Here is a 24,244-nt window from a genome sequence, read left to right on the forward strand (position 1 = left end):
GAGTTACCTGTTCTTTTAATAATTTTCTTCCAAATATATAATTTTAATAAAATTCGAGAATTTTTAATAGAATAATAAGTGCTACGAATTAGGTAATAAGTCAACTTGGGATTATATTATATTCTAGTGAGCACATTATAATATTGATGCTGTATTGTATGTGTAAAAACTACACATATCTTAAGAAAGTTCTAGAAACTAGCAAGTATTACCATTTAGTCCCAGAATATTGGACTTCAATCAAACTGCTGTACCGTGAGCGACAATAGTTGGTTAGAAGAACTTAACTTATGTGTACTTAATATTAACTTGTTATTAGTTTTAACCACTTTGACACTTGTTACATTTGTACTATCCTATTGCTTTATATTATCTACTTGTTAGAAAAAAAATAAAGAAAGAAAGAATAATAAATAAAATAATAATAAACATGACATAAATTCATACATTTTTTTTTTCGTACATAGAAAATGAAGAAACAAAAATACATATCAAACTAAGAACTAGACTATATTTTATATAATGTAATATTTGGGTTTGCCTCATTACACTTCCTTTCACTTTTATTTATGAAATGATAGAAATAATAAGTTAGAACGATAAGTATTACATAAAATGATTGTTAACTAATTGCAAAATTAGCTGATAATTAATTCCCTAAATCAGATTAGCTATAGAAATACTAGTATGGTTGAAATTAGTTTTTTAAAATAATGGCCTTATGGTAAATATTATTTATAATATTTATTACGTTCATTCGAAATTGACGCGCTTATAGCATATATGGATTTATTGTAAATCTATTGAAGAGAGAATAAATATAATAACATGTTATTTAGTTCCCCTGATACAGCTGTCATTTCTACCATTATTTCTCATAGTGGTTTTGATGAGTTTATCATAGGTAACTTATGTTTCCTTGCATATGAGCCTCTCATTCCATTAAGTTTCCGTTAAAGTTAATAAAAATAAGCACAGCTACAAACTTATTCGTATGGTACCGTTTTCTGTTGCTGTTTTTTTTATTTAAAGAAATGTTAGTTGTGTCATTTACAGAATAAAGACAAGAAATATAAGCAAACCACTTAGTTGAGAAGGTTTTTTTGAATGGAAGGCACTACTATTTTATATAATGCCTTATTACTTGCATAATGTTTCTTTAATCAAATATCAGACTTGTTGTAACTAAAAAATAAAGTAGATGTACGAGCCTTGATGGATTGATATATAGGTACCAGTGTGGTACTTCTTCAGCAAAAACCGTCTACTTTAACTGTACTTAATGATTCTGTATATCAAATCTATGATATATCAAATGGCAAATTTTGAAAGTTTCTAGTAATGAACCCGATCGGATTGATATAGATTAATTCAGAGTGATATATAATTATACCATGTAGTAAAAAATTTATCAGTGAGAGAATAACTTCCAGTTCAATTGAGCATGTTCGTATATAGTTATATTATGTGTATTTAATATTTTGGTCTTTAAAAGGATGTTGGAAAACTGTCATCCGATGTATGTTAATGAAATGCTACCAGTAATAATGTCAATAGGAAAGATTTTAAATATATGTTCATTATATTAGGAATTATAGAGTTTCTTTTTACCAAATATTTATGAGATAAGGATAAAATGCAGATATAGAAATTCTGGGTAAATAATGATCTTTTTTATAAGAATAAGTGATAGATTTATATGTTCTAACGTGATATTGGAATCGATGGATACAGTATTAGATGTGGAATATAAAATACTCTTTTTTTCTGCCATTCCTAGAACAACAATACAAACAGGTGCTCCAGTAATCTAGGTCATAGCGAAGAAGTGGCAGTATGTTAATCAAGATAATCGGTGCTGCTAAGACGGGCAAATGCATTTCCTAGAATAAAAAAACTGATATCTGAGCAAAAAAGTCAGTAGTTATTAATTCACATTAAAACTATAAGCAATAATTCGTCGGAAATCAACGAATGTTAAGCTTGCATTGGGAATGAGACATAACAATTCAAATAATAACAGCAGGGAGAGGATTACTAATTAAATTAATTAATGGTTAATTAAAATAAAGGTCGATAATCAGCGATACACTGCTACAAATATCTTAGCTATGTGTTACAACTGAGCCTTTGAGAAATAGTTTAAAATAACAATATAACTATTATAACAATAATACCACCTGGGGAGAAGCTAAAAATATAAATTACCGATGGTTTTCATACCCTCATTCTTATTGCATGAAGGGTCGATTATTTCTTCTATGGAGTTTGTTTATTTTGATTCCACTGAAATGTTCACCTTTTTTTTATAGTCGATAACTTCAATTTATTTACTTCCATCAAATGCAAACAAAAACTACGAGGGCAGAGAAAACCATTTAACATTGAAAACTTATCCTTATAAGTTATATCGCATATTATTTCGTCTTTGGAGTCTATATCAAATAATGGTATTAGTTTTAAGCAGAAGTGGCAGAATTAAAATCTAAAAATTTTAAATGAATAGACGCTATGTCTTTGAATAGCTGTAACTATACTAATAGGTTTTTGGACAATTTAAAATAGATTTGCTTCTTCTGCTGAGCCAAGTACTTTTAATCCACTCTATTGCCAAAGTTAATCCATTAGCATTGCATTTTCAACTAGAGTTTGGCTTTGATGGTAAATGGCAAGTTGTCCAATAGAGGATGTCGGTTTCGTAGTAGTTTTGATTAGAATAATCCGAGAAGGTGTCAAGTTTTGTACTGAATGTTGCCATATTTCCGTAGCCAAACTATTTGTTTATGATATAATTTGATAACTTTGCTTGGTATTTATGGTTTGAAAAAAATAAGCTCTCGCTATGGTAATTTCTCTCATGAGATGGAAAATAACGGTTGTATCTTAAGCACTATAATGAGAGTTACTTCATAGGATTAAAAATTGATGCAGCATATAATACTATAACATTTTTTATAAACATTATCATTTATATCCGCATCCTAAATAAGCATGTGTAACTTATTAATTCTACCTTCCTGTTTACTTGTGGAGGACTATAAAAACTTTCTTCCATAATTTTTAATCAATGATTGAGCATGCTTGATAATATATACTATCGTGAGCAGATTTTGCATAGTAATAGTAACTTGAAATGTATATAATATTATCTGCCTTTTATCCCATTTTATGCAACCCTAAGAACAACTAATAAACCATTGAGAAATAGGGTAGTTTAGTCACTTTCCAAAATTTAATAGTTGGTGAACTCAAACAGCTTAGTTTTCTGGTTCGAAAACGAAATCTAATTACCAGTTTCTTCATTAACATCAGCAACACTGTTTTTCTTATACTCTAAACAGGGAGGATCACATCCTGATAGAATTGGTCAGAACACTCATGTTTGTATGTTATTTATTTTATCCTTACCAGGATATCTAATGTATGGATTTAATGTATCCATATTCTCAAATCTCCATGGACAATATCTTTGATTTTGGAGTAACTTTTTATAAAGAACTACCAAATGAGTTCTGTACAAATAATCTTGATGTAAATGACAGAAATATAAAACCCATAATAAAAAGCTTTAGAAACTTGTGTTTTACTGAGATTCTGGTATTCTTACATCAATAAATAGTTATGTCGGCTGTCTTACCAAATGAATTTCATTACCACCAGATATACCTCAGTTTCAATTAGTGAGCTTTTCCCCCATATAAGTAGAAGAGGCAGAAAGAAAGCTAAAGAGTTAACAGTTACATACTAATGAACTACTATAGTTAGCTACATTTCCATTTAATATTTACCACCGAAGTAGCAAAATGAGATCGTTTACGAAAATTCAAGTCTTAAGAAGAGAAATTGAATTCATTTAGGTCGGTAATCTAATCGTCGATGCAGGTACTCAAGCAACATAGAGACCATTTCTCCTCCAAAGTCTAAGGTGATTGATATGTTACACTAAATAACATCACTACAGTTCATTGATATCTATAGAGCAGTCTTTATTGATCATTGCATCATGCGGCTATTCTCCTAAATCTACATTCCATAGAAGATAACAGTTAATGTGCAGTCAATAGTTTTTGTTCATAATATTCATGCAGGAGCCTATCAGAGTACTGCTACTATTCAATATCTAAATTGTCAATACATTAAATCTAAAAATTATACATGAGTTTCATTCATATTTTTGTATTTGGTCAGTGGTTAACGATTGATGGTCAAGTTAACCAATATATGAATTTTGTTTTCATTTTCACCGTTTACTCGAAGTAGTATAAATTGATTTTATTCCATTTTAAACTCACTCAGAATATGGGGCCTGCAAAACCTAAGACCACTAACCATTGGCTCATGAAATCACTCTCTAAGATGAGTAATGGCCTTGCATGCTGTAATCAATAATAGAAAGTAAAACTCTCGCGAGAGTCCCATACGATAACTTGTTTGAAGCAGATCAAGACTTCTCAGCTATGTCAAACATAACCTTCAATTTATCCGACCAATTAACAGCTTCCTTAAGACCTTTCTAACATCTTTCAGTTAGACAGATAGTATTCCTAACACAGCTATCTTGAAAGCACGTACAAATACCTAATTGTCCTAATATACTTGCTGGTTACTAACTTACTAGGATCTTTGTTGAATTATCAGCTACAGCGGATTTGTTAATCTTATCGATACCAAAGGTCTGGAATGATATCTTTCAAATAGCTAACGAGTCTTAATTTAATTGAGATGCACTGTCATTAACAAACTTTTGAGGAACTGATAATATAGTGATCATTGAAGCTTATTGTAATTAGTTATACCTCTGTAAAATTTGGTTTATAATCTTCGTGTTCTTCTTTATGTTGTTTAGACAGCCTAATGTCTTTTGGTGAAGTTATACGTATCATTTGATAGCTTAGAATCCTATAAATTTCAAGCTAACTGTTTGATTTGTTACAGTCCATTCAATACGAGAAAACTATCACATTGCTTACTTGATAATTGTGGAAACTTATGTTGCCTATCTTTGAATATTCGTTTTAAAGTATCAACAGTGAAATATCAGGTTGTTTGTATTCCGTTGTTGGTAACCCTGGTTTTAAATGTATATATCCATTATAGTGAATTAGCAACTTTGTATGAATCAATATACAACTCTAAATATAACAAAAGTGCATCTTCTTTAAGAATATTAAGAGAGATAAATTAGATTACCTTTATTGTAATTCATCAGCCAATAAATAACTAATAGAATGCTAAGAAAAAATAGGAAACCATGTTGCTTTAATCTGAAAAACATTCAAGACTAATCTCTACTGTAAGGACATGGGATATAGGTATTATTCCTGCCATGTGTTATCTGACAGGATGTTCAAAACAGGAGAATGTGCGACAGTGTCTTAGAACGGCACTCCCTTTCTTGAGAAATATAAATGGACCAGTATCTTTTATTAACAGTTTTATTCCAACCAGCAAATGGAGTTGTTATTTTAGATCGGTTTTTGATCAGCTAGACACTCTACCAACATGGGTTTTTAAATCCCTTTAGGTAACTTAGTCACGATAAATACAGCTTCGATTGTTTTACTGAAATGGTAATACATCACCATTGGGAGTTCGTGTTATTGATTTAGAATAAACTAATGAACTCAAATCTAAGTTTTATTTTCACTACATGTATTGGTAGATGCAATCATACCTTTTGATAGAAACAAAAATTCTAACCTGGTGTGAGATAGACAAACTCTGAATGCTAACATTTAAAGTTTGATCGTTGAAACGGTCTGTAGATTGCATTCAGTCTTTTCTGTAATCACAAAAGGAGTTGTTGTGATTCCGAAATGTTAACTGGATATCAACTAGTGTTGTTGATAGTATTTGATGTGAAGGTGTCTGTCGCAAAAAAGGAGTTAGTCCAGTGTTGGTACAAGGCTTATTATGTGGATGTAACGGCGCTATTGAAGTATCAGGAGTCCTTATGTAAATGGTGTCTGATATCATCTTGGATCGATAATCACATTCGGGAGAGTGTGTGTATGTTGTTGGAAGTATTGGCTTATCGATATGAAGTTGAGGTAGGGAAGTTTTGACAAACCATAAATATAAATATCAGATAGGTGCCTAAGAAAGATACCATTGTTACTGATTTCGTATGAGTTAACTATGGTGATCAAGAACGAGCCCATAATGGTAATAATAGCACGGTTATCTATAAAACAAGAACCACCTAATTTGATAATCACATTTACTAATAAAACCTTTCGGCTATGGTAGTGTTCTTAAACCATTTCAAATTATGAACATTATACAAATATACTCTCAGAACTCTCCAGTTCGAAGAATATGAACACAACTATGAATATATTTACGAATACATCTTTATGAGAATTTTACTGGCATCTCCAAGCAGTCTTCATACTAAAAATTCCACTAGTTGTTACAGTAAAGTGATGAAAACTGGATAAATCAGCATATAAACTGCAAAACTGTAGAGAACTCAGATATTCAACCAGTACCCATGCACATACGCTTTGGGATCAAACTTTGAATATCCTTTTTAACTCGTATTTCCAATAAGTTATCAAAGTTTAAAGGCGTAAATTTTTCTAGCCATTTAGTATCTCCCTTAGTTTGATTTTAGAATTTGTTTTTTCCCTGCCTGATAAAGTAAATTATTAAAAAATGGTAATCAAGGAATAACAAGATTATCCATATTGCTTAAAATTTTTGCAATAAAGCTACTAGGCTTAATTATGATTCTAGGTGCTAACTGTGACTTCGTGTAATATTGGTATTACATGACTCGTGTAGCAATCTAGAACTCTAATGAACTAATAACACAGTTTAGATTACATTAATTAAACTCATCAAGATAGTTATAATTTTACTACCAAATGATAATTCCGTTTTAGTAAGTATAGTACACGTAATAATGGGTATACAAATGAAAGTATTGCTATGTGTAATGTATTTCTATTTCTTACTGTGAACCAATAAATTCATATTGATATGTGTACTCTAGAAAAATAAGTTCCCATAATCATTTCTGCTCTCCTTCTGTTGTCATTTACAAGGTATTAATCTGGCTCTATATTACGCCAGTGGACAGCATACTCTCAGAGTTATAAGCCGGTGAAAGCAATGGTAATTAAAATTAATTTTCGTGGGAAGTATAATTCTTTTTGATTTTCAACTAAAAAAGTAATTCAAAAATACAATAATTTAATGAGCATTATATTCAGTTCTAGATTTAGCTACAATATGAAAGGAACTGTAGGATAGGAATTAGTACTACTGATTTATTTTAATATGGCTCTTGAGTTCTGGATTAATTCATTGTAAATTAATTTAAAAAAATAATAGGTAAAATTGTCTAGTGTTCTTAAAATTATCTGTATATGAAAAGAAAATGAAGAAAGAAAGATCAACTTCTCCTACATCTTTTCACACTAATTTAAATTCACTTAGTATAATATTAATGGAACGGCAAAATTTTTTGTTTCTATATTAATTGTATATGGTCAGCGATAAAGATCATTGTAAGAAAAATACACAGCTGCTTGAACTGGTCTCAAACAGATAATAACGATTTGCAGAATCAATGTTTTTCTTTTAACTTTAATGCTTTACGCGATACTCTTAAATTTCATCTGTAGGGTGCTTCTTACGTATTTTTTTGCTATACAATATGTTATAGTGAGTTAATAGTTCTATATTAGTTGTTTTTATTCAATGCTTGTTGCATATTTCCTAAAATACTAGCCGAAATAATATTAGTCACTATAGTATCCTAGCAGGAATTGAAGTACTAAAAGGGTCCTCCTTTTCTAAGGCCCATTCATTTTGTACGAAACACATCGGCTCTCTCCGTTAAACCGTGAGTGACATTTGAGGGAAGAAAAAGAAATGTTAATTGGGATTTACCTAATGGTTGTATTTGTTCAGAGTGCTTGGGATGGCTTGTTGGGCACTGTATTTTATCTCCAGTTCTCACTAAAATATTCAGACTGCCAAATTCAAATGTAGTTCACACACAAAAGATTTCAAATAACCAGCGATTAAAATAATAGGAATTCTATTTTAGTAAAGAATCTGCAGCAAAACTATACTCATGGATAAAAGAAAAGGTTAACCGGATTTATTTTTTTATCTCATTAACTTTGCTTTGAATTTTCTTATTAACTAAGGAACTGAAATTACTCTAATAACTATATCACCCGTGCATGACCTTTCGGATTCTAAATTTTTTCTCACCTTTGTCGATTCTAGGTCATGAAATAAATCTTGTCGTTTCGTTTAGATTATATTACCTGGAAGTCTCTAGTTTTCTTTATGTAGAATAGACGTATCATACAGAACATAAAATCTCTTAAGAATATGTTGTATGTGTTACTGAAAGTAATAAATTGCAATACTAGCTCTTCTTTAAGAAAAAAAAAGCAATTCTATATATTACTAGATTTTATAAATTGCAATTGAAATTGTTATCGAAAAAAGCAATTCTTGTTATATATTATATATTCTACTACTGTAACAATAATTCCTCCTACAGAGCCTTATATTTCTTCAGTCCAACATTACCTATGTTCCAAAAATCGCAAACACTTGTATGAATGCAAAAATATTCTGTTGACTCAATTATAGGAATTCTAATTTATGTAAATTTTGGCTATTCATTTTCTAGCTGTTTAATGTTGTTTCTTTTTATTTTACCCTATAAAGAATATCTGTCTATCTTTATGCAACTCTTTAGAAAATTTATTCAATGCTTGTTTGCAATAAATCAAACCACTTTGCTTGCTATAATTACATAATTATTAATAATGAATTTATTTTAAATTGGTCTTTCTGATATAATATACGTTATAATTAAAAAGTAAAAACTGGAGGATCAAAGGAGGAGTCATTAGGACAACGTGTTCTGATGGTTTATGGGCTTATTTCTGTCAAATGTACATGTTGTTGTTGTAAATCGATTCTTAATTAAGTTATGAGGGTGTATGCTGTCAATAAAATCCTATTTAGGTGCTAATTAATCTTGAGATGTTCGAGAACTCATTCAGTTACTACTACGGACATTGCGAGATTTCTTTTCTTCCGTCTTCCTGCGTTTTCCCCCCTCCTTCTTGCTTTTTCTCGCTCCTGCTTGACGGTACCAACGAAGGAAAAAGGAAACAGACAATCGGCGTAGTAGCCACCGCTCTTTTTACAATGCCGCTGGGCGCTGCAAAGTCATGTGACGTATGAACTACTCAATACCTACGTTGGTGATACTAGAAATACATTAGAATAACTATATTAAACTACATTTTTTTGTATTTAAGGTATTATAGAACCGTGTAGAGTTCTATTTTCTGACTTATATGAACGGATAACATTTTCTTTTCTATGTAGAGGCTTGTTCCGCACCCCTTGCTTCATCTTTGCCTTATTACCTTTCGATAATGGCGTGACAGAAGAAGCAAAAGAAAACACTAAGTAAAAACGGAAATATAAACCAGCGTTACTTAACAGCAGTTTTTCTCTAGGCAATGATTTTACTTAAGTGGAATAAGCTAATTTTTGTAGGGTCTTAGATTTGTGTAGTTGGATGAAATAACTTTATTCTTCTGCTGGGAAAAGATAAATCGCTTAATTCAGTAATTCACCGAAATATCAAAAAATTTAAAAATATCCGTATATCAAATTTGGGTTCATATAATATAAGTAATGGCCAAGCAGATAGTAAATTGCTAAGATTTATACTCTTATTTTAACTAGTAGAAGAACTCCCTTTGACGAAGCGCTTCTTACATCTTGTGCCACATATGGTAACGGTTAGTTCTCTGATTAGGGCAGGCTTAGGGTCAGTGAAGAAACATACGCCATAAAGGTCAGTTAGTACAACCCTTTGTTTTCAACTCTGAGGTATAATATACAGGTAAATTGAAGAATAGTAGACGGATATTTGACTTAGCTGCCAAAAAAAACCTCTAATAAGCAGAAAAAAGCTTCAATATATATGGTACTCTATTTACTATCATCAATACCAAAATACTCAGAATATGAACTAAAATAGAAATCTTAAGAGTCTTAGATGGAGTCATTTTATTCTAAGTTATCCATCTCATATATTGTCAGGAAGATTTTTTCAACTTATTACTATTTTCTTCATCATCTAGGAACAACGTCTCTTTGAAATAATGCTCAACATTAGCTGGCCTCCATAAGAAAAATATAGTACAGAAGGAAATATTGTTTACGAATTCAGGAATAAAAGTACCCATGTATAGATTCTTTTCGTTAACTTCTGGTACAAATACAGGATGTCTAATGATTGCATCATTTATCGAATAATATAGAAACAATAAATCAGATGTCAGGATAGCACCAAATAGCCACCTTATATTCGTGTACATGTAATTCTTAAGTAATGATCTTTGCCGTTTCAAATAACAAAAAGTTCTCCAAAATGGAAACGATATCTTTATTTTAACAATTAAACCTAATGCAATGGATAGCAGAGCACCAAGGGAACTTTGGTAGTCTAATCGAAAACTAACTAAACGATAAACATCACAAATAAATTTCGCTAACAAACTGTATTGAATAAATCTGATCCGTTTGGTAGCTATGTTATTGTGTATAATACCGTATCTTGTTGTCAACAAAGCTAAAAAATATAACCTAGCATTATCTCTTATGAAAAGTAGTACCTCACAAAATATAGAAAAATATAATGGTGGACTTTTTACGTTCTTTACCTCATATTCCATCCACTGAAAAAAGGCAACAATATTCATGATGCACAATAGTTTGATAGTGGACCAATGAATAGGCAACAATTCTTCCAATCCTGCTTTGACAAGATTCAAATAGAATCCTAAAATGATAATATCAAAGAAAAATAACAATCTTAAAGCATTCATAATCTCAAATTCCTCAACCGATAACTGACCAAAACCGTTACTGAAGTGAGCAGTCCCTTCTGTTGTAATTCCACCATGTACTACAACACAATACTTTCCATCTTCTTCTATGTCATAGCGAGTATTCATAACCCCCAACGATGTTTGATTAAATGTTATGAACTTGTGTAATGTCGGTCCAGTCGAATAAAAAAGACCTAAATCAGCGCGGTCACAGCTCATGTCCTGTACTTCATATTTATCACAATATTTGAGATAAAAGCCATGTACAAATTCTCCAAGTACCGGAAGATCTTCAAAGTTAAAGATAGCAACCGCCATGGATGATTGTTCTGAGAGTGTTCGTGCTGAGGTCAAGTTAAATGCTATAAAAGAATCGCCTGTGTTTTTCCCAGCTTTCACGGCTGCACAAACATAAGGTAGTCCAGGCGTGTCACTTATAAGAGGCAGGTCAATCGCTACACTATTTCTAATGTATGACAGTAAAACTGTTAGTAATGCAAACCATCGAACCTGTGACGCCAGCATAACTATGAATATTAATAATATCCCCCTACTATATGGTCATTAGCTTAATATGGCTGCGAAACGATCCGTCATAGTACACTAATTGACTGCCATTGTAATATCAAGTGATCAGATTCCCATCACATCTTGAAGAGTCTGATTAACTAGGGCGTTCTCAACTCTTTTTTTTTTTTGGCGATGTCTTCCATTACCCTTATTTCGTACAACGGAGTTTGCCATGGTAACGAAAGCTTACATTAATAGTAACAACAAAGTTAGTGTTAGTTTTGAGACCATTTCTAAGCAAAGCACCAGTTATTACATATCAAGAAATCCGTAATGCTATCGCTGTATGCTGTGTCTAGTGAGTCATGGTACCAAATATCATACGCTCGTAGATATCTCAATCCAAAGGAAGATATATTTCCTAACCTATATTACCATATAAGTTTATATTCCGTCACATAATGACCTTGGCTTCTTAATTTTATTTTTTAAGCTCAAAATTCGTACTCTACAGTAACGTATAGGAGAGCATAAATATATATATTTATTGCTTATTAAAGGAAACTTTACATTTCCGGTATAGTCATGGGACAGAACCAATGAAATTCTTATTAGCGACCCTTTTCCAATTGAAAACAATAATAGTAAATACAAATAGTTAGCATATTGAATGATTAACAAATAGTGAACAACGCATACCAAAAATTTAGTCCTAATATAATAAAACCTGGTATCGCAATATTATGATTTGATGTTATTATTCAATTTCTTATTCTACAGATATTCTACAAACTCACAAGATGATCGCACCTTAACGAAGAGATTTTATGTAAAGGCTTTAAGTAGGTACATTATACTGTAACAAGGTATCAGTTCATCATTAATATGATTAGCCGTGTATAGCTTTTGGACTTAGAAAGTGATATTAGAACAGCAATTGTTGATATATAAATACTTTTTCATCAACGAGGTGATTTATCAATCTGAATATGACGATAGTCCTGGGAGCCCATATATTATGCCTCTTCGAGTAGTGTCATCCATATTGTGAACTGATGAATGTGATATATAATTGAGAATAGAATAGTATTTTATGTTTCTTGTAGTTGCATATGTAATGTTCCTGGCGCAAGAGAATAATACCATCATCCGAAAAGAAATATGCATCTGTTAGAAGTTGTCCGTATTTACATTGAGTGAGATATCTATAAACCCCACTTATACATATAACATAGTATAAGTAAAGAAAAATCAACATAGTGTATTTGAGATTCTAAAACTCAGTATGACAGATATTCCATTGAGATTATCAAATATAATAAAACTTGTTATGTGAGCACTAAAAATAATTTCGCTCCTCTGTGGAAAAACTTAGTGATGGACAGTAACTAGTCCTAGGGTAAGAGCTTTTTGGTGGAAAAAAAAAAAATATCACGATCGCTACGAAAAATTGGAAATTTCAATATCATCGATTTTTCATTATCAGATCATCATAAGAAATGAAATGTTGTAATCGATCATCATCAAAGGGTCTATATTTTGATTATTCTTGTTAAAATTAATCTATTGCTTATTTAGAAACAATTGGTATAGCAAATTTACATTAACTTTTAGTTAAACCTTCATTTATAAGAGCATTGAGTCTTTTATAGGTTAAAAAAAAAAGCACTGAAGGAAAGTAAGCTATAAAATAATAATTAGAAAAAAAACAATTATCGGATTTCAATTGCATATTCAGTGTCCATATTGACATTTAGCCATTGAACAAGGAAACGGTTAGCAAAAAAAAGAGAATATATGAATATGGAGGAAGACTCCAGTTCAAAAGAATATGTCAATACAGTTTCAGCAACACCTGAACCTATAGGATATGCTCCTAAACTAGAAAATAAGAAACCTCAAGTTAGGAATTTTTCCGAAGAAGAAGACAAAACTCAAGAAGCATTAGGAACTTTTACTGAACTACCTGATTGTGAATATGCCGATGAATTTATTGGGAGCTATAAAAGTAATGATTTCATGGAATGTGACTGTTACGAGGACTTTCAAAATGGTGAAAATCATGCCTGTGACGAAGACTCTGATTGTATTAATAGACTGACGTTGATTGAATGTGTGAACGATTTATGTGGAACTTGTGGCGATGACTGTCAAAACCAAAGATTTCAAAGAAAACAGTACGCCGAAATTGCTGTATTTAAAACAAAAATGAAAGGATACGGTGTACGTGCAGAGGAAGATATACCCGAAAATAGCTTCATATATGAATATAAAGGTGAAGTCATCCACGAAGATGCCTTCAGAGTAAGGTTAGTTGAATACGATGAGAAGAAATTCCAACATTTTTATTTTATGATGTTACAAAGTGGTGAGTTCATTGATGCAACGATAAAAGGTTCTTTAGCTCGATTTTGTAATCACTCCTGCAACCCCAATGCATATGTAAATAAATGGGTTGTTGCGGGAAAGCTAAGAATGGGAATTTTTGCTAAAAGAAGAATTCTGAAAGGTGAGGAAATAACTTTTGATTATAATGTAGATCGTTATGGGGCTGCAGCCCAAAAATGTTACTGTGAAGAGCCTAATTGTATAGGCTTTCTTGGTGGAAAAACTCAAACAGATGCAGCTTCTTTGTTGCCTCAAAATGTAGCTGATGCACTTGGTATTAAGGCATCTCAAGAAAAGAAATGGATTAAAGAAAAGAAAAGCAGGGGTGAAGAAATTGAGAAAATTGAGAATGAAAATATTAACATCGAGTTCTTAAATTCCATTGACATAGAACCTTGTAATAATGAATCAGATGTGAGAAAGGTTATCAGTGTATTACTTCAGGTCGAGAATAAACAGTTAGCAGCAAAACTATTTGATAGACTTTATCTATCTACTAATGAAGATCTTCTACATCAAGTTTTGAAATTGCATGGATATACTTGTTTTGCAAAATTATTACAATTATTTAATATGGAAAAGCAAATGTTAACAAAGTTACTAGAGTTTTTGTTAAAGTTACCAAAAACAACTAAAAACGGTATTCTATCTTCGCATATTGATAATAGAGTAAAAGAAATCGGTATAAAATTTGACGATCTATTTAATATCTCTAAAGATTTGATTGAGAAATGGAAAGCATATGAAGAATATAAAATGATCTCGAAAAAAGATATTAAAGGTAGTAATAATATAAGTATATTGAACTTGAGAAGAGTGAAATTACCTCCTGGTTGGGAAGTTGTATTTGAGAATGGTCGTCCGATGTATTATAATGCAGAGAAACAAACTAAGCTTCTTTATCCTCCTTCAGGTTCAACAAAAACCTTCGGTACTTCTATGAATAAAAGTCAAGAAAATTTGAATTCTGAATTCACTAATCCAACTAAGAGAAAGTTGACAGAAAAAGAATACGAAGAGAGAAAAAAGAGACGACTGCAGAAAGAGGAAGAAATGATTCAAAAAGCCAAAAAAGAAGAACTGGATAGACTAAAAGCAAAGATAGACCTTGAAAAACAGCAAAAACGGCAGTTAGAGCAAATAATAGAAGAAGCTAATCGTAGGAAGAAGCAAGAACTTGAGGAGCTGGAAAAGTCATCGAAGTTAAAGGAAGTTGAGTTGGCTAAAAAGAAGCAGAAACTGGAAAGCAATCAATTTGAGTATCGATGGACAAGGTTTTTTGCTTCATTTGTTCCAAATATGCTACGAAAATATGAGGTTGAAGACCATTTAAGCCACTATGATATTAAAAAATGCTCTAGGGATATAGTGAAGATATTAGCTTCGAAAGAAATGAAAAAAGATAGTTTGAGACAACCCCCAGATGACATTTCAAATGAGAAAAAAACAAAAGTAAAGCACTTCATAAAAATTTACATGGAAAAATTTATTCAAAAGTTAGAGAGGAAGAAAACAAAAAGTAAGACTTGATTTTTGTAATTCATATTCTGAATCAGAATTCTCGTGCAGTTATATTTTTTTTTGTTTTTGCTTGGTTAGGTCACAAACGATATAGTAAAAGTTTTTATTTTCTCTTGTAATAATTAATAACGTTATTATTCAAAATGTGATGGTAAGCTTATATACTATCGTAAATAAATCAAGTCCCGTTCCAGAAGTAGACACTTTTTATGTTTATCTATTCTATCCTATAGTATAGAAGTACTTAGCTTGGAAGGATTACTTGGATTAATTCAAAACCACGGAGATACAAATTGTCAATGTTAGTTAGATAACTATCTGTTAAGAGCATATTTGTTGTACTCAATTACCGTAATGATCTACATTTAAGATATATTCATAAATAAAGCCAATTGCTGAAAGATGACCTGGCATGTCCACGTGCTCATTAATAGAATGTAATGTTTCCGCAAGCTTTGGGTCAATGATTGATCCAATAAATCTGTAAATATTATTAGAGAGTGACCAATAGTGTTTGGTGTCAGTGTTACCAGAAAAAAGACCAGTAGTTACATATACTGAACTTTGTTGTTCCTTAAAAACCCTGTTCTGAAACAAATCTGTGACGGTACCGGCTAGTAAATCCCATTCAGCTCCCGAAGATGGGGAGCGAGGAGCTGGTTCTAAACCCTTACGGATAGATATGTCAATATATCCTAGAGTTGTCTTCTCCAAGATAACCTCTTTGTTCTCACGGGTGACACCATAGCCAAATTTTTTAGCTACCTTCAAAATTTGTCTTATATCCTTTTGTACAGTATCTTCGATCGTAGAATGTAAATCAATTCTATGGTTAACCAAAAACGATGTAGTCTCGGGTAAAGCATTTGCTTTAACACCACCATTGATAATATCAACTGCAGTTGTTGTTCTAATCAAGTCTCTCATCATTGGTATCTCGGAAATCATTTTCGTTAGTCTCCAAAGGGCAAACTTACATTTTTTAGCAGCCCTAATTGTTCTACGGAAGGCTGAATCCATTTTTGTGGAGTGCTCAGCAGCACAGTTCAATGTTCCATATAATGGATTATCTAAAGTCATTTGAAATGGGGACGTGTAGAACTCGAGCAAGGAAATTAATTTGGCAGCAACACCAATTGTTGTATGATCTGGTGGAACAGAAGAATGACCACCTTTACCATTAACAGTTACAAGAACGTCGACGTAACCTTTTTCTGCATTAATTGGGGCTGCAATATAGGTATTTTGATCTATTTCAACAAGGCCCTCACCTTCATCTATAATAGCATAAATTCCATCCTTACCATATTTTTTCTCAATATGCTTAGCCAAATAGAAGGCACCCCATTCACCACCGGCTTCTTCATCAAAACCGTGTGAAAATAGTACAGTTCTCTTAGGCTTAAAGCCATCCTCCAAAAGTTTCTCGACTGCCTCAAATTGCGCGATCAATAGATTTTTACAGTCATTAGATCCTCTACCCCACACAAAATCATTTTCACTATCGTATTGACCTTCAAAAGGTGGGAAAGTCCATTGATCTAGAGTTTCATTATTGACTGGAACAACATCCTGATGAGCCATGAAAAGCAATGGCTTCAGGGATTCATCAGAACCCTCCCAGGTATATAGCAACCCAACTTCGTTAACCTTTTCTAATTTCAAGTGTTCGTGAACACGTGGAAATGTTTCCTTTAGATAGTCGTGTAATTCAAAGAAGTGCTTGTAGAAATCAATATCTTCCTTTGGATCAGGGTTAGTATCCTGGACGACTGTTGGAATCTTGACAGAATCAGAAAGTCTTTTAATGGAGAGACGTTTGTAGACTGGGTCATGAAGAATAGTATCTAATGAATGATTGAAGGCAGGGACTAACGGTTCTGTTGAAGGACAAGAGTCTGAAGTCAATGGTGTAAAAACACTGTCTGTTTTCTGAGATAAATGTGAACTGAAAAGGTAGACTAAGTATACAACAGTGGATAGAACCATTGTTCTCCTCACTATCTTTCTCAAAATACCTTTGGATTTCGTTCTGGTAACTGTTTCCTTCTCCATTTTTGAGAGATTTTAAATATAGTTATATTCCTAACTATTTTTTTTTTTTTATTTATTTCTTGTGTTAAGTATTAATATTAAGAATTTCAATTCAAAATAAGATCACCTTTTATATTAAAATTCTTTTTGGAGTTGTTGTTTTGTAAATTTGACTCCAATCCTTTACTTAGGTAAAAATGGGTGTTTGAAAGGAATCTTCCCTTAATTTTTTAGTACTATTCATTCCCTCTAAATTTCTTGCGATGGCAGTCACTGATAGATCATCGTTGCAAAGCAGCGCACATGACTCGGCGTATGAAATCTAGCTCTCAAGCCACTAAGTCATCGCTTTAGATATTCGATGTTGATTGATGCCAAATAAAAAATATACTAAACTAACAGGAAGACTACTGGATTTATATCTTAAATGAAAAAAGGACTTGAACTGTACTTCTCTGTTGATTGTATTGCAAAGAACCTTACAATCACAAGCCTTGCCTCTAAGCCATATAGTGCAGATATCACTCATTCATCAATCTAGCATGTGATTCTTTTTGATAATCAACTTATTACCCGCCCGAAAATAATACCGGGTAACTTATATATTTATTTCTTTCTTTTCTTTTTAGTTATTTTCCCTGATTAATAGTGGGAATTGAGTAATTCGGTGGTGAGACGCGTTTCTAACTCATATTGACACCAAAAGGTAAGGCCATACCTAACATTGGATGGCAATAAGATTTCGTAATAACCGAAAGTATGTTTAAAGGATAAGGACGCATCTTTCTGAGATTGGAAAGCTGAGTACAAAAATATTAGCTTTTAAATAGGTCAATAACATACAACATAAAGTTAAATTATAAAAGAAGGGAAATTTAAAGAAATGGCAAGTGAAACACCACGTATTGATCCGAGCGAAATCACATCAAACACATCTCCAGTGTTTAGGATAATAGCACAAGTGAAATCACAACCAAGCGAGAGCACATTAGTGCTGAGCTCGCCTACCAATGGAGGAGAGATGATATCTTTGAATAATGTACGTGTATCGATGAATAAGAACTTCGACGTGGATTCATGGTACGAGTTTGTGTGTAGGTCTAGTGACAATGGAGATGTTGGCTTCCTAGTATTGGATGCAGTTCAGTGTATATTTCCTGAAAATGAAGACATAAGTGTAGAAGGTGTGGTTTCATTACAGCAGTTGTCAAAGAAGTTTCCAGAAATATATTAATCACATAGCAAATGTATACTTTAATATAATACTAATAACCTAATAGTTCCTGAAAAATTGTATTGAAATCAATTTGTTATACAGTGTTAAATATTACTTGATTGATCATATATATAGGTAAAAAAAAAACATATAAAAAACAATATGATAATAAAATAAAATAAAAAATTATATTGAAATCCGATTAACTTGCTTCTTTTCTCTATGGCCTGCTTTTATGAAAAGTTGGAAGTTAAGTAATTTTGTTAAGAGAAATAGAATAAAAGATAGTAGTAAAAAAATTCCAAGCGAAATTGATTTTGGTATTGAAGGAGAACTCCAGACTGTCATGTGGTACAAAAAGAAAGAGTAGCTTTAACTGCGTACATAAGAAGTTAACACATGATAGAATAGACATACAGTTCCCCATTCAATATCTCGTTTTCTTTTGGATGCTATGAAATATGATTGGGATCATATTCAAAATTTAAAATGCTGATAGTCTCTGGTGAAAGAAAAAATGGGTAGATAAAATAATGAAAAATAGGAATATAAGTCGTGGAGCGTATCACTGGTAGTAATTAGTAAAACGTAATATCAAAACGGAAGATGTGTTTCATAAATTTCAAAATGAAGTAAATTGTTGCACTTGTTTTTTTTATCTCTTCAGTTGGTCAAATATTTTACGTTCAATTTTCTTGTAGAAAGTGACTGTCTCTGCTTTGGGTTGTACCAACCACCGTTGTCAGATGGCATTGGAGCTGGTGTAGCATAGTTGAAATCACTACTGATTGAATAGTTCCAAGCAGGGGTTAGAGTAGATAGTTGTTCTAAACTAGTTCTGAAAGTGGAGTAGAAAGTGACAGCACTAGTAGCGTACCTTCTACTCCATGTAGTTGCGGTGATTTTTGTACCAGGTTGTGTTTGGATTGGTGCCACTCTTGTCTTCAAAGTTTGCAATGTGTAAGGTAAGGAGAACACACTACTTGTGTCGAAAGTGCTAGTGTCAGCACCTGCTGTGTGAATAGATGTCTGAGGGACTGGTTCAGTGGTATCAGTGTATGACAAGTCTAGGAAGGTGGAAGGACCCGTTAGACCAGTGACTGTAAATCTTGGTGTGTAATGCAGTGTGAAACCCTCTTGATCAACCCAAGCAAACACTTGAATGTAGAATTGACCGTTGGCAATAGATGTACTAGGCATTGTGAACTTGTAGGAGTAAGTGTCGGTGTCATCTACGGTGATGGAGCTTGTTTTCACTTCAGTATCACTTTGTAGACATTGAATCTTCGAGTTAGGACCCCAACAGATACTAAATTTGTAGTAATCAATCTTATCTAGGGAAGGATAAGCACCGTTATCGACCCAGTTCAAAGTCACAGAGAGAGTACCTCCAGATGCAGAAAACTGGGAACCCTCACCAGGTTTTTGGATATAAACATCTGCACGAACAAAAGCGAAAGCTAAGACAACACTCAATATTCTCAAAAGCATGTTATCCTTTTATTTATTTTCCTCGGTTATGCCTTATAACAATATTTCTATTATAATGTTGAATATTCTTATTGTGATATTGTTATATCCCTCGCAAATCTGTTTAATTAGAAAAAAAATTTTTTTTTTTATTGTTTACTTTCTTTTCCTGATAGTCTATAAGGGTCAAATTCAAAAGACAGATATGAAGAAGAATATTTTCATAGTTTTATATAAACAAGATCATATCTTAACAATAATACAAAATAGTAATGATAAAAAAATTATTGGCAAGATAATAAATTTGGAATCAAAAGAACTAAAAAACACGTCCCTTCCAGCTTTAGAAGTTTTTGGGAGGATTAGGAGGGGGGAAAGAGGAGCAGAACAAATTTTGAAAAATCTACAAAAGAAGAAAGAAAGAAAGAAACTAACTGATATACTACTATCCCACACTGTAACAAGTATTTTGCTGTGAAGAAAAGAAAGTATATCTCTCGCCTCTTCTATGTATCTCACTCTATTCTCACACATCAGCTGCATGTTCGCAGCTCTAGTACCAGTTCTTGTAGTTGTAGACAGCACGAAGAAGGGGATGTAGCGAACAAAGCCTTTACAGTGGGTTTTTTTGCTTTCGCGAGCGAAATTTTTATCTGTGGGCTGTTGTGTTCTTTCTTCGCTTTCTTCTGCGAGAGAGAGAGAAAGTTCTGTAGGACTGTGCGCTTTGTTTACTGATCTTCTATATTTTTGGGTGGGAAAAAAAAGTGAGGCTTGGTGTGTCCTTTTGTGCAGCGTTATTTTAGTACTAACAAAGAACAAAACAGATTTCCATGGGCCTCTTTCTTTTTTTAATCTTTGAGCTCGTGCTCGTAAACAATAACGTACTCATATGTATACGTTAAGTATGATTGTTTAGGTATTATAACTATTCACGGAAGTCTCAGGTGACTTGTTTCGTAGATATGTATAGTAAGTAGAGTGAAAGTATGATATAATCATTTCATTGTTGTACCTCCAATACTATTCTTTAAATATTAAAAGGAAACTTTCGTTTTGGAATAATAGAGTTCCCCCCTCACCAAGAATTGTTGACAATAAATTAAATATACTATTGAAAATATATATTCTTAATATATTATGACATATCTGACGGTATTCATCATGTGTATGGGTAAAAGGAACGAACAACTTGTCGACAAAAAAAATCAAAAAAAATCGTGGTTCTCAGATAACTAAATAAATAAGTATATATAAAAAAAATTAGCTGTGGTGTAATATAGTAGATGTTGTTTACAGGACATTTCTTCTAGCAGAGAGGTCTTACTTTTTTTTTTTAACAGAAAACTGATTTATACTACTATTTTTTTCTCATCATTAAAGGCAAAATAATACCAAAAGATTATACATAAAGATCATTGTTCCCTTTTTTTAATATAAATTCCAAAAACAAAAAAAAATAATAATAATGAGGAGGTCTAGAGCTTCCGGTTACGGCAATGGTATGCTTGAACCTGCCAATTGGCATCAATATGTAAGTGAAGAAACTTTACAAATATATATGAAACAGGTGAGACCTAAGGTTGAAATACCGACAGACTTGTTGATTGATGAGAGTGAAAGACAACAAATACAGACCTCATGGGAATTTCAATATGTCATAGCATGGTTATATAATGCATGTGAATCCTTTAGGACTCGTGGCTCGTATATCTCGGAACTAATTGAAAGTTACTCTAAAAATACTATCAAGCCGTATTGGAAGGATCTTAAATTTGATGAGAATATTCTGTGGCTCGATTTCTACAATGTCTTCCCCCATATCAGACTAAATCTACTTAAGAATGTAGCAAATAACAAATCAATTACTTTGGATCAATGGTATGACATCCTCTCCAATCATATGGAGATCAATGACAATTTCGAAAAATTGACACTAAGTGAACAGTTTAATTTATTGTTCAAGATAATCAAGCATATTGAGGCCCGTAATCTGCCGTTCAGAAACTACCTAATAAATTATTTAGACTTGTTTGAATTTGAACATATCGAAATACAGCAACATAAATATATTTATGCCCTGCCCAATACCGGTGTTTTGGTTCAGAGGACACTAAAGAAAAAAAGTAATACAGAATTAAAAGTACCGATTAAATTACAAAACTGTACTGTAGTTGATAAAAAAGATGGCATGATGGACTTGATACACTTAGACTACTCGAATGAGATTAATGATTATTTTGCTGCATTTGAATTTGAGAATGAAATTCTTTCTACAGACTGGGAAACATTTCTCGCATATTGGGATAAACACAAAAATGATAAGTTAATCGATGAATTTTGTGTGACACTTGTACCAGAATACATAAACCATATCTTGTATTCATCAAGAGCAATCAAAAACAAAGAGAAAGAAGAGTCATTGGCTGAGTTATTAACTAGAAGGAAAAGATCTTCAAGACTAGTAGCTAAGGAAGAGGAAGTAAAGAAACAAGATGATCAAGATACCTTAATGGATAAAGTGGCCGAAAGAAGTCAATATATAAAACACAAGCATAGAGTAGTTTCTAAAACCGTAAAAAAGGTAAAAGATATAATTAGGAATGAGATATGGTTTAGGTTTGAACAAGAACTAAAAAGAGAAAAGGTTAGGAGAAGAAATAACCCTAAATTAAGCAGTGATAGTTTTGGACCTGACGATGCCCATCCATTAGGCGATATGGATTGGGAGATTATCAATCAAAACACTGTATTTAAAGAAAAGGTTGTACAAATACCACCATCGATCATTAATGATAGCACTATGAAAATGTTACCTGAATACGAAGATTTACCTATACAATTATGCCTCAGTGAAGATGAGCTAAACCAATTAAATGACCAAGGTATGGGATCTGAAAAAGAACATGTTGATACACTAGACTGGTTTTTTAACTGCCCTGGTGAACTAGATGCACAAGCACAGTTTATATCACATGAAACAGAACCTCCGGCAAATGTTTCAGAATCATCTCTTGTATCCTGTGGTGAATGTATGAGATGGCAACATTGGGTACACCAACCTCCAAAAATTGTTGAAATACTTACTTATGCTTCTCTGAAGCCTACCATGATTAATGACGGTAAGGAACACACATTAACTGAGCGTGATTTATCCGCAGTGAACTTTAAGGTTATAGAAGAACAACCGGTATACAGTAGGAGATCAACTAGAACAAAAACTTCGGAACAAAAAGAAAATTCTGAACCACCAGTGGTACAATCAAATAGACCTATCGACAAGAGGAGACCTATCGGTGAGTTCAATACTTTTATCTGTGGTTGGTGCATGGAAAAATATGAAGCAAATATTAGAGAATCGTTTGTACCGGAGCTGAAGGCTATTAGATTAAAACAAAAGAAACAGTTTGAGTACAGGGAAAAGAAGAAAAAGGAGAAGTTGCAACAAAAGGTAACGATGTTACCAAGAGAAACATCGTTTGATGCCCCTACAAATGTGATGACTAGTGGAACTACGCCTAATACAGGTCAGATTAATAACGCTAAGGACGCTAATGTAATGCCTCTACAAGAATCCAAAGTATCTTATGAAAACAACACACAAAGTGAATTTATTCCTTCGGTGTCCAGTAAAGTTTTTTCTCCTATTATACATGATAGTAATGAACCTTCATTGACTTCATCTAATATGGAAAACGTTGAAACCCTTAAGAGCAAAATCTCAGAGGATCATAATACTGTAAATATAAGCGTACCAGCCATTAATGGAATCCCTAAGCCCGCTGGTAACTCATCTATCTAAATAAAGGATATATATTGATGTGTTAAATTTAATGAATGATATTTATAGAGAGTTTGTTATATAATCAATTTTTTTTAAAACTTTTTGGTAATACTCTCAGTAACTCTAACTACTGGTTTTTTAAAAATAGATAGAACTTGGCGCAGTTTAAAAATCCGGTTCTTTTTTCATTTTTTTTCGCCTTTCTACGCAAATTTGTGTACACGTTTTAGGTTTTGCGGGAAACAATGCGCGTGGTGTCAAAAAAAATATTCAGATCAGGTTTTTATATAATGACAATGGAGGATTTTCCTTGTTCAAGAGCATGGCATGGTATTTTTATTTTCTCATGTTTCATTACTCTAACTAATTACATATTCACATTTAAAAATAAAAATACAACCAGGGCTATTTTCCTCTGTACCTAATAGTTCTGTTGAA

General features: G+C 32.4%; 7 protein-coding genes across 7 annotated transcripts; 3 read left to right on the forward strand and 4 right to left on the reverse strand.

Moving 5' to 3' along the window:
- Positions 1–5,972: 5,972 nt before the first annotated feature.
- Positions 5,973–6,161, reverse strand: RNJ42_04035 (uncharacterized protein; the record flags this gene model as incomplete). Its single annotated transcript, XM_071054199.1, has 1 exon — positions 5,973–6,161. One exon carries the CDS (start codon positions 6,159–6,161, stop codon positions 5,973–5,975), a length of 189 nt encoding a protein of 62 aa, XP_070908892.1.
- Positions 6,162–10,091: 3,930 nt separating this feature from the next.
- Positions 10,092–11,411, reverse strand: RNJ42_04036 (uncharacterized protein; the record flags this gene model as incomplete). The annotated part of the gene is made up of 1 exon (XM_071054200.1): positions 10,092–11,411. One exon carries the CDS (start codon positions 11,409–11,411, stop codon positions 10,092–10,094), a length of 1,320 nt encoding a protein of 439 aa, XP_070908893.1.
- Positions 11,412–13,193: 1,782 nt separating this feature from the next.
- Positions 13,194–15,314, forward strand: SET2 (histone methyltransferase SET2; the record flags this gene model as incomplete). The annotated part of the gene is made up of 1 exon (XM_071054201.1): positions 13,194–15,314. One exon carries the CDS (start codon positions 13,194–13,196, stop codon positions 15,312–15,314), a length of 2,121 nt encoding a protein of 706 aa, XP_070908894.1.
- Positions 15,315–15,647: 333 nt separating this feature from the next.
- CPS1 (Gly-Xaa carboxypeptidase) lies at positions 15,648–17,360 on the reverse strand (the record flags this gene model as incomplete). The annotated part of the gene is made up of 1 exon (XM_071054202.1): positions 15,648–17,360. One exon carries the CDS (start codon positions 17,358–17,360, stop codon positions 15,648–15,650), a length of 1,713 nt encoding a protein of 570 aa, XP_070908895.1.
- Positions 17,361–18,222: 862 nt separating this feature from the next.
- On the forward strand, positions 18,223–18,573 carry RFA3 (Rfa3p; the record flags this gene model as incomplete). Its single annotated transcript, XM_071054203.1, has 1 exon — positions 18,223–18,573. One exon carries the CDS (start codon positions 18,223–18,225, stop codon positions 18,571–18,573), a length of 351 nt encoding a protein of 116 aa, XP_070908896.1.
- A 645-nt stretch (positions 18,574–19,218) lies between these two features.
- Positions 19,219–20,046, reverse strand: KRE9 (Kre9p; the record flags this gene model as incomplete). Its single annotated transcript, XM_071054204.1, has 1 exon — positions 19,219–20,046. One exon carries the CDS (start codon positions 20,044–20,046, stop codon positions 19,219–19,221), a length of 828 nt encoding a protein of 275 aa, XP_070908897.1.
- A 1,444-nt stretch (positions 20,047–21,490) lies between these two features.
- IOC2 (Ioc2p) lies at positions 21,491–23,824 on the forward strand (the record flags this gene model as incomplete). The annotated part of the gene is made up of 1 exon (XM_071054205.1): positions 21,491–23,824. The coding sequence occupies one exon, from the start codon at positions 21,491–21,493 to the stop codon at positions 23,822–23,824; it is 2,334 nt and encodes a 777-aa protein (XP_070908898.1).
- Positions 23,825–24,244: the final 420 nt, after the last annotated feature.

Source organism: Nakaseomyces bracarensis (assembly GCF_045282275.1).
Source record: "Nakaseomyces bracarensis strain CBM3 chromosome Unknown Scaff13_0, whole genome shotgun sequence".
In the NCBI taxonomy this organism is placed as follows: Eukaryota; Fungi; Ascomycota; class Saccharomycetes; order Saccharomycetales; family Saccharomycetaceae; genus Nakaseomyces; species Nakaseomyces bracarensis.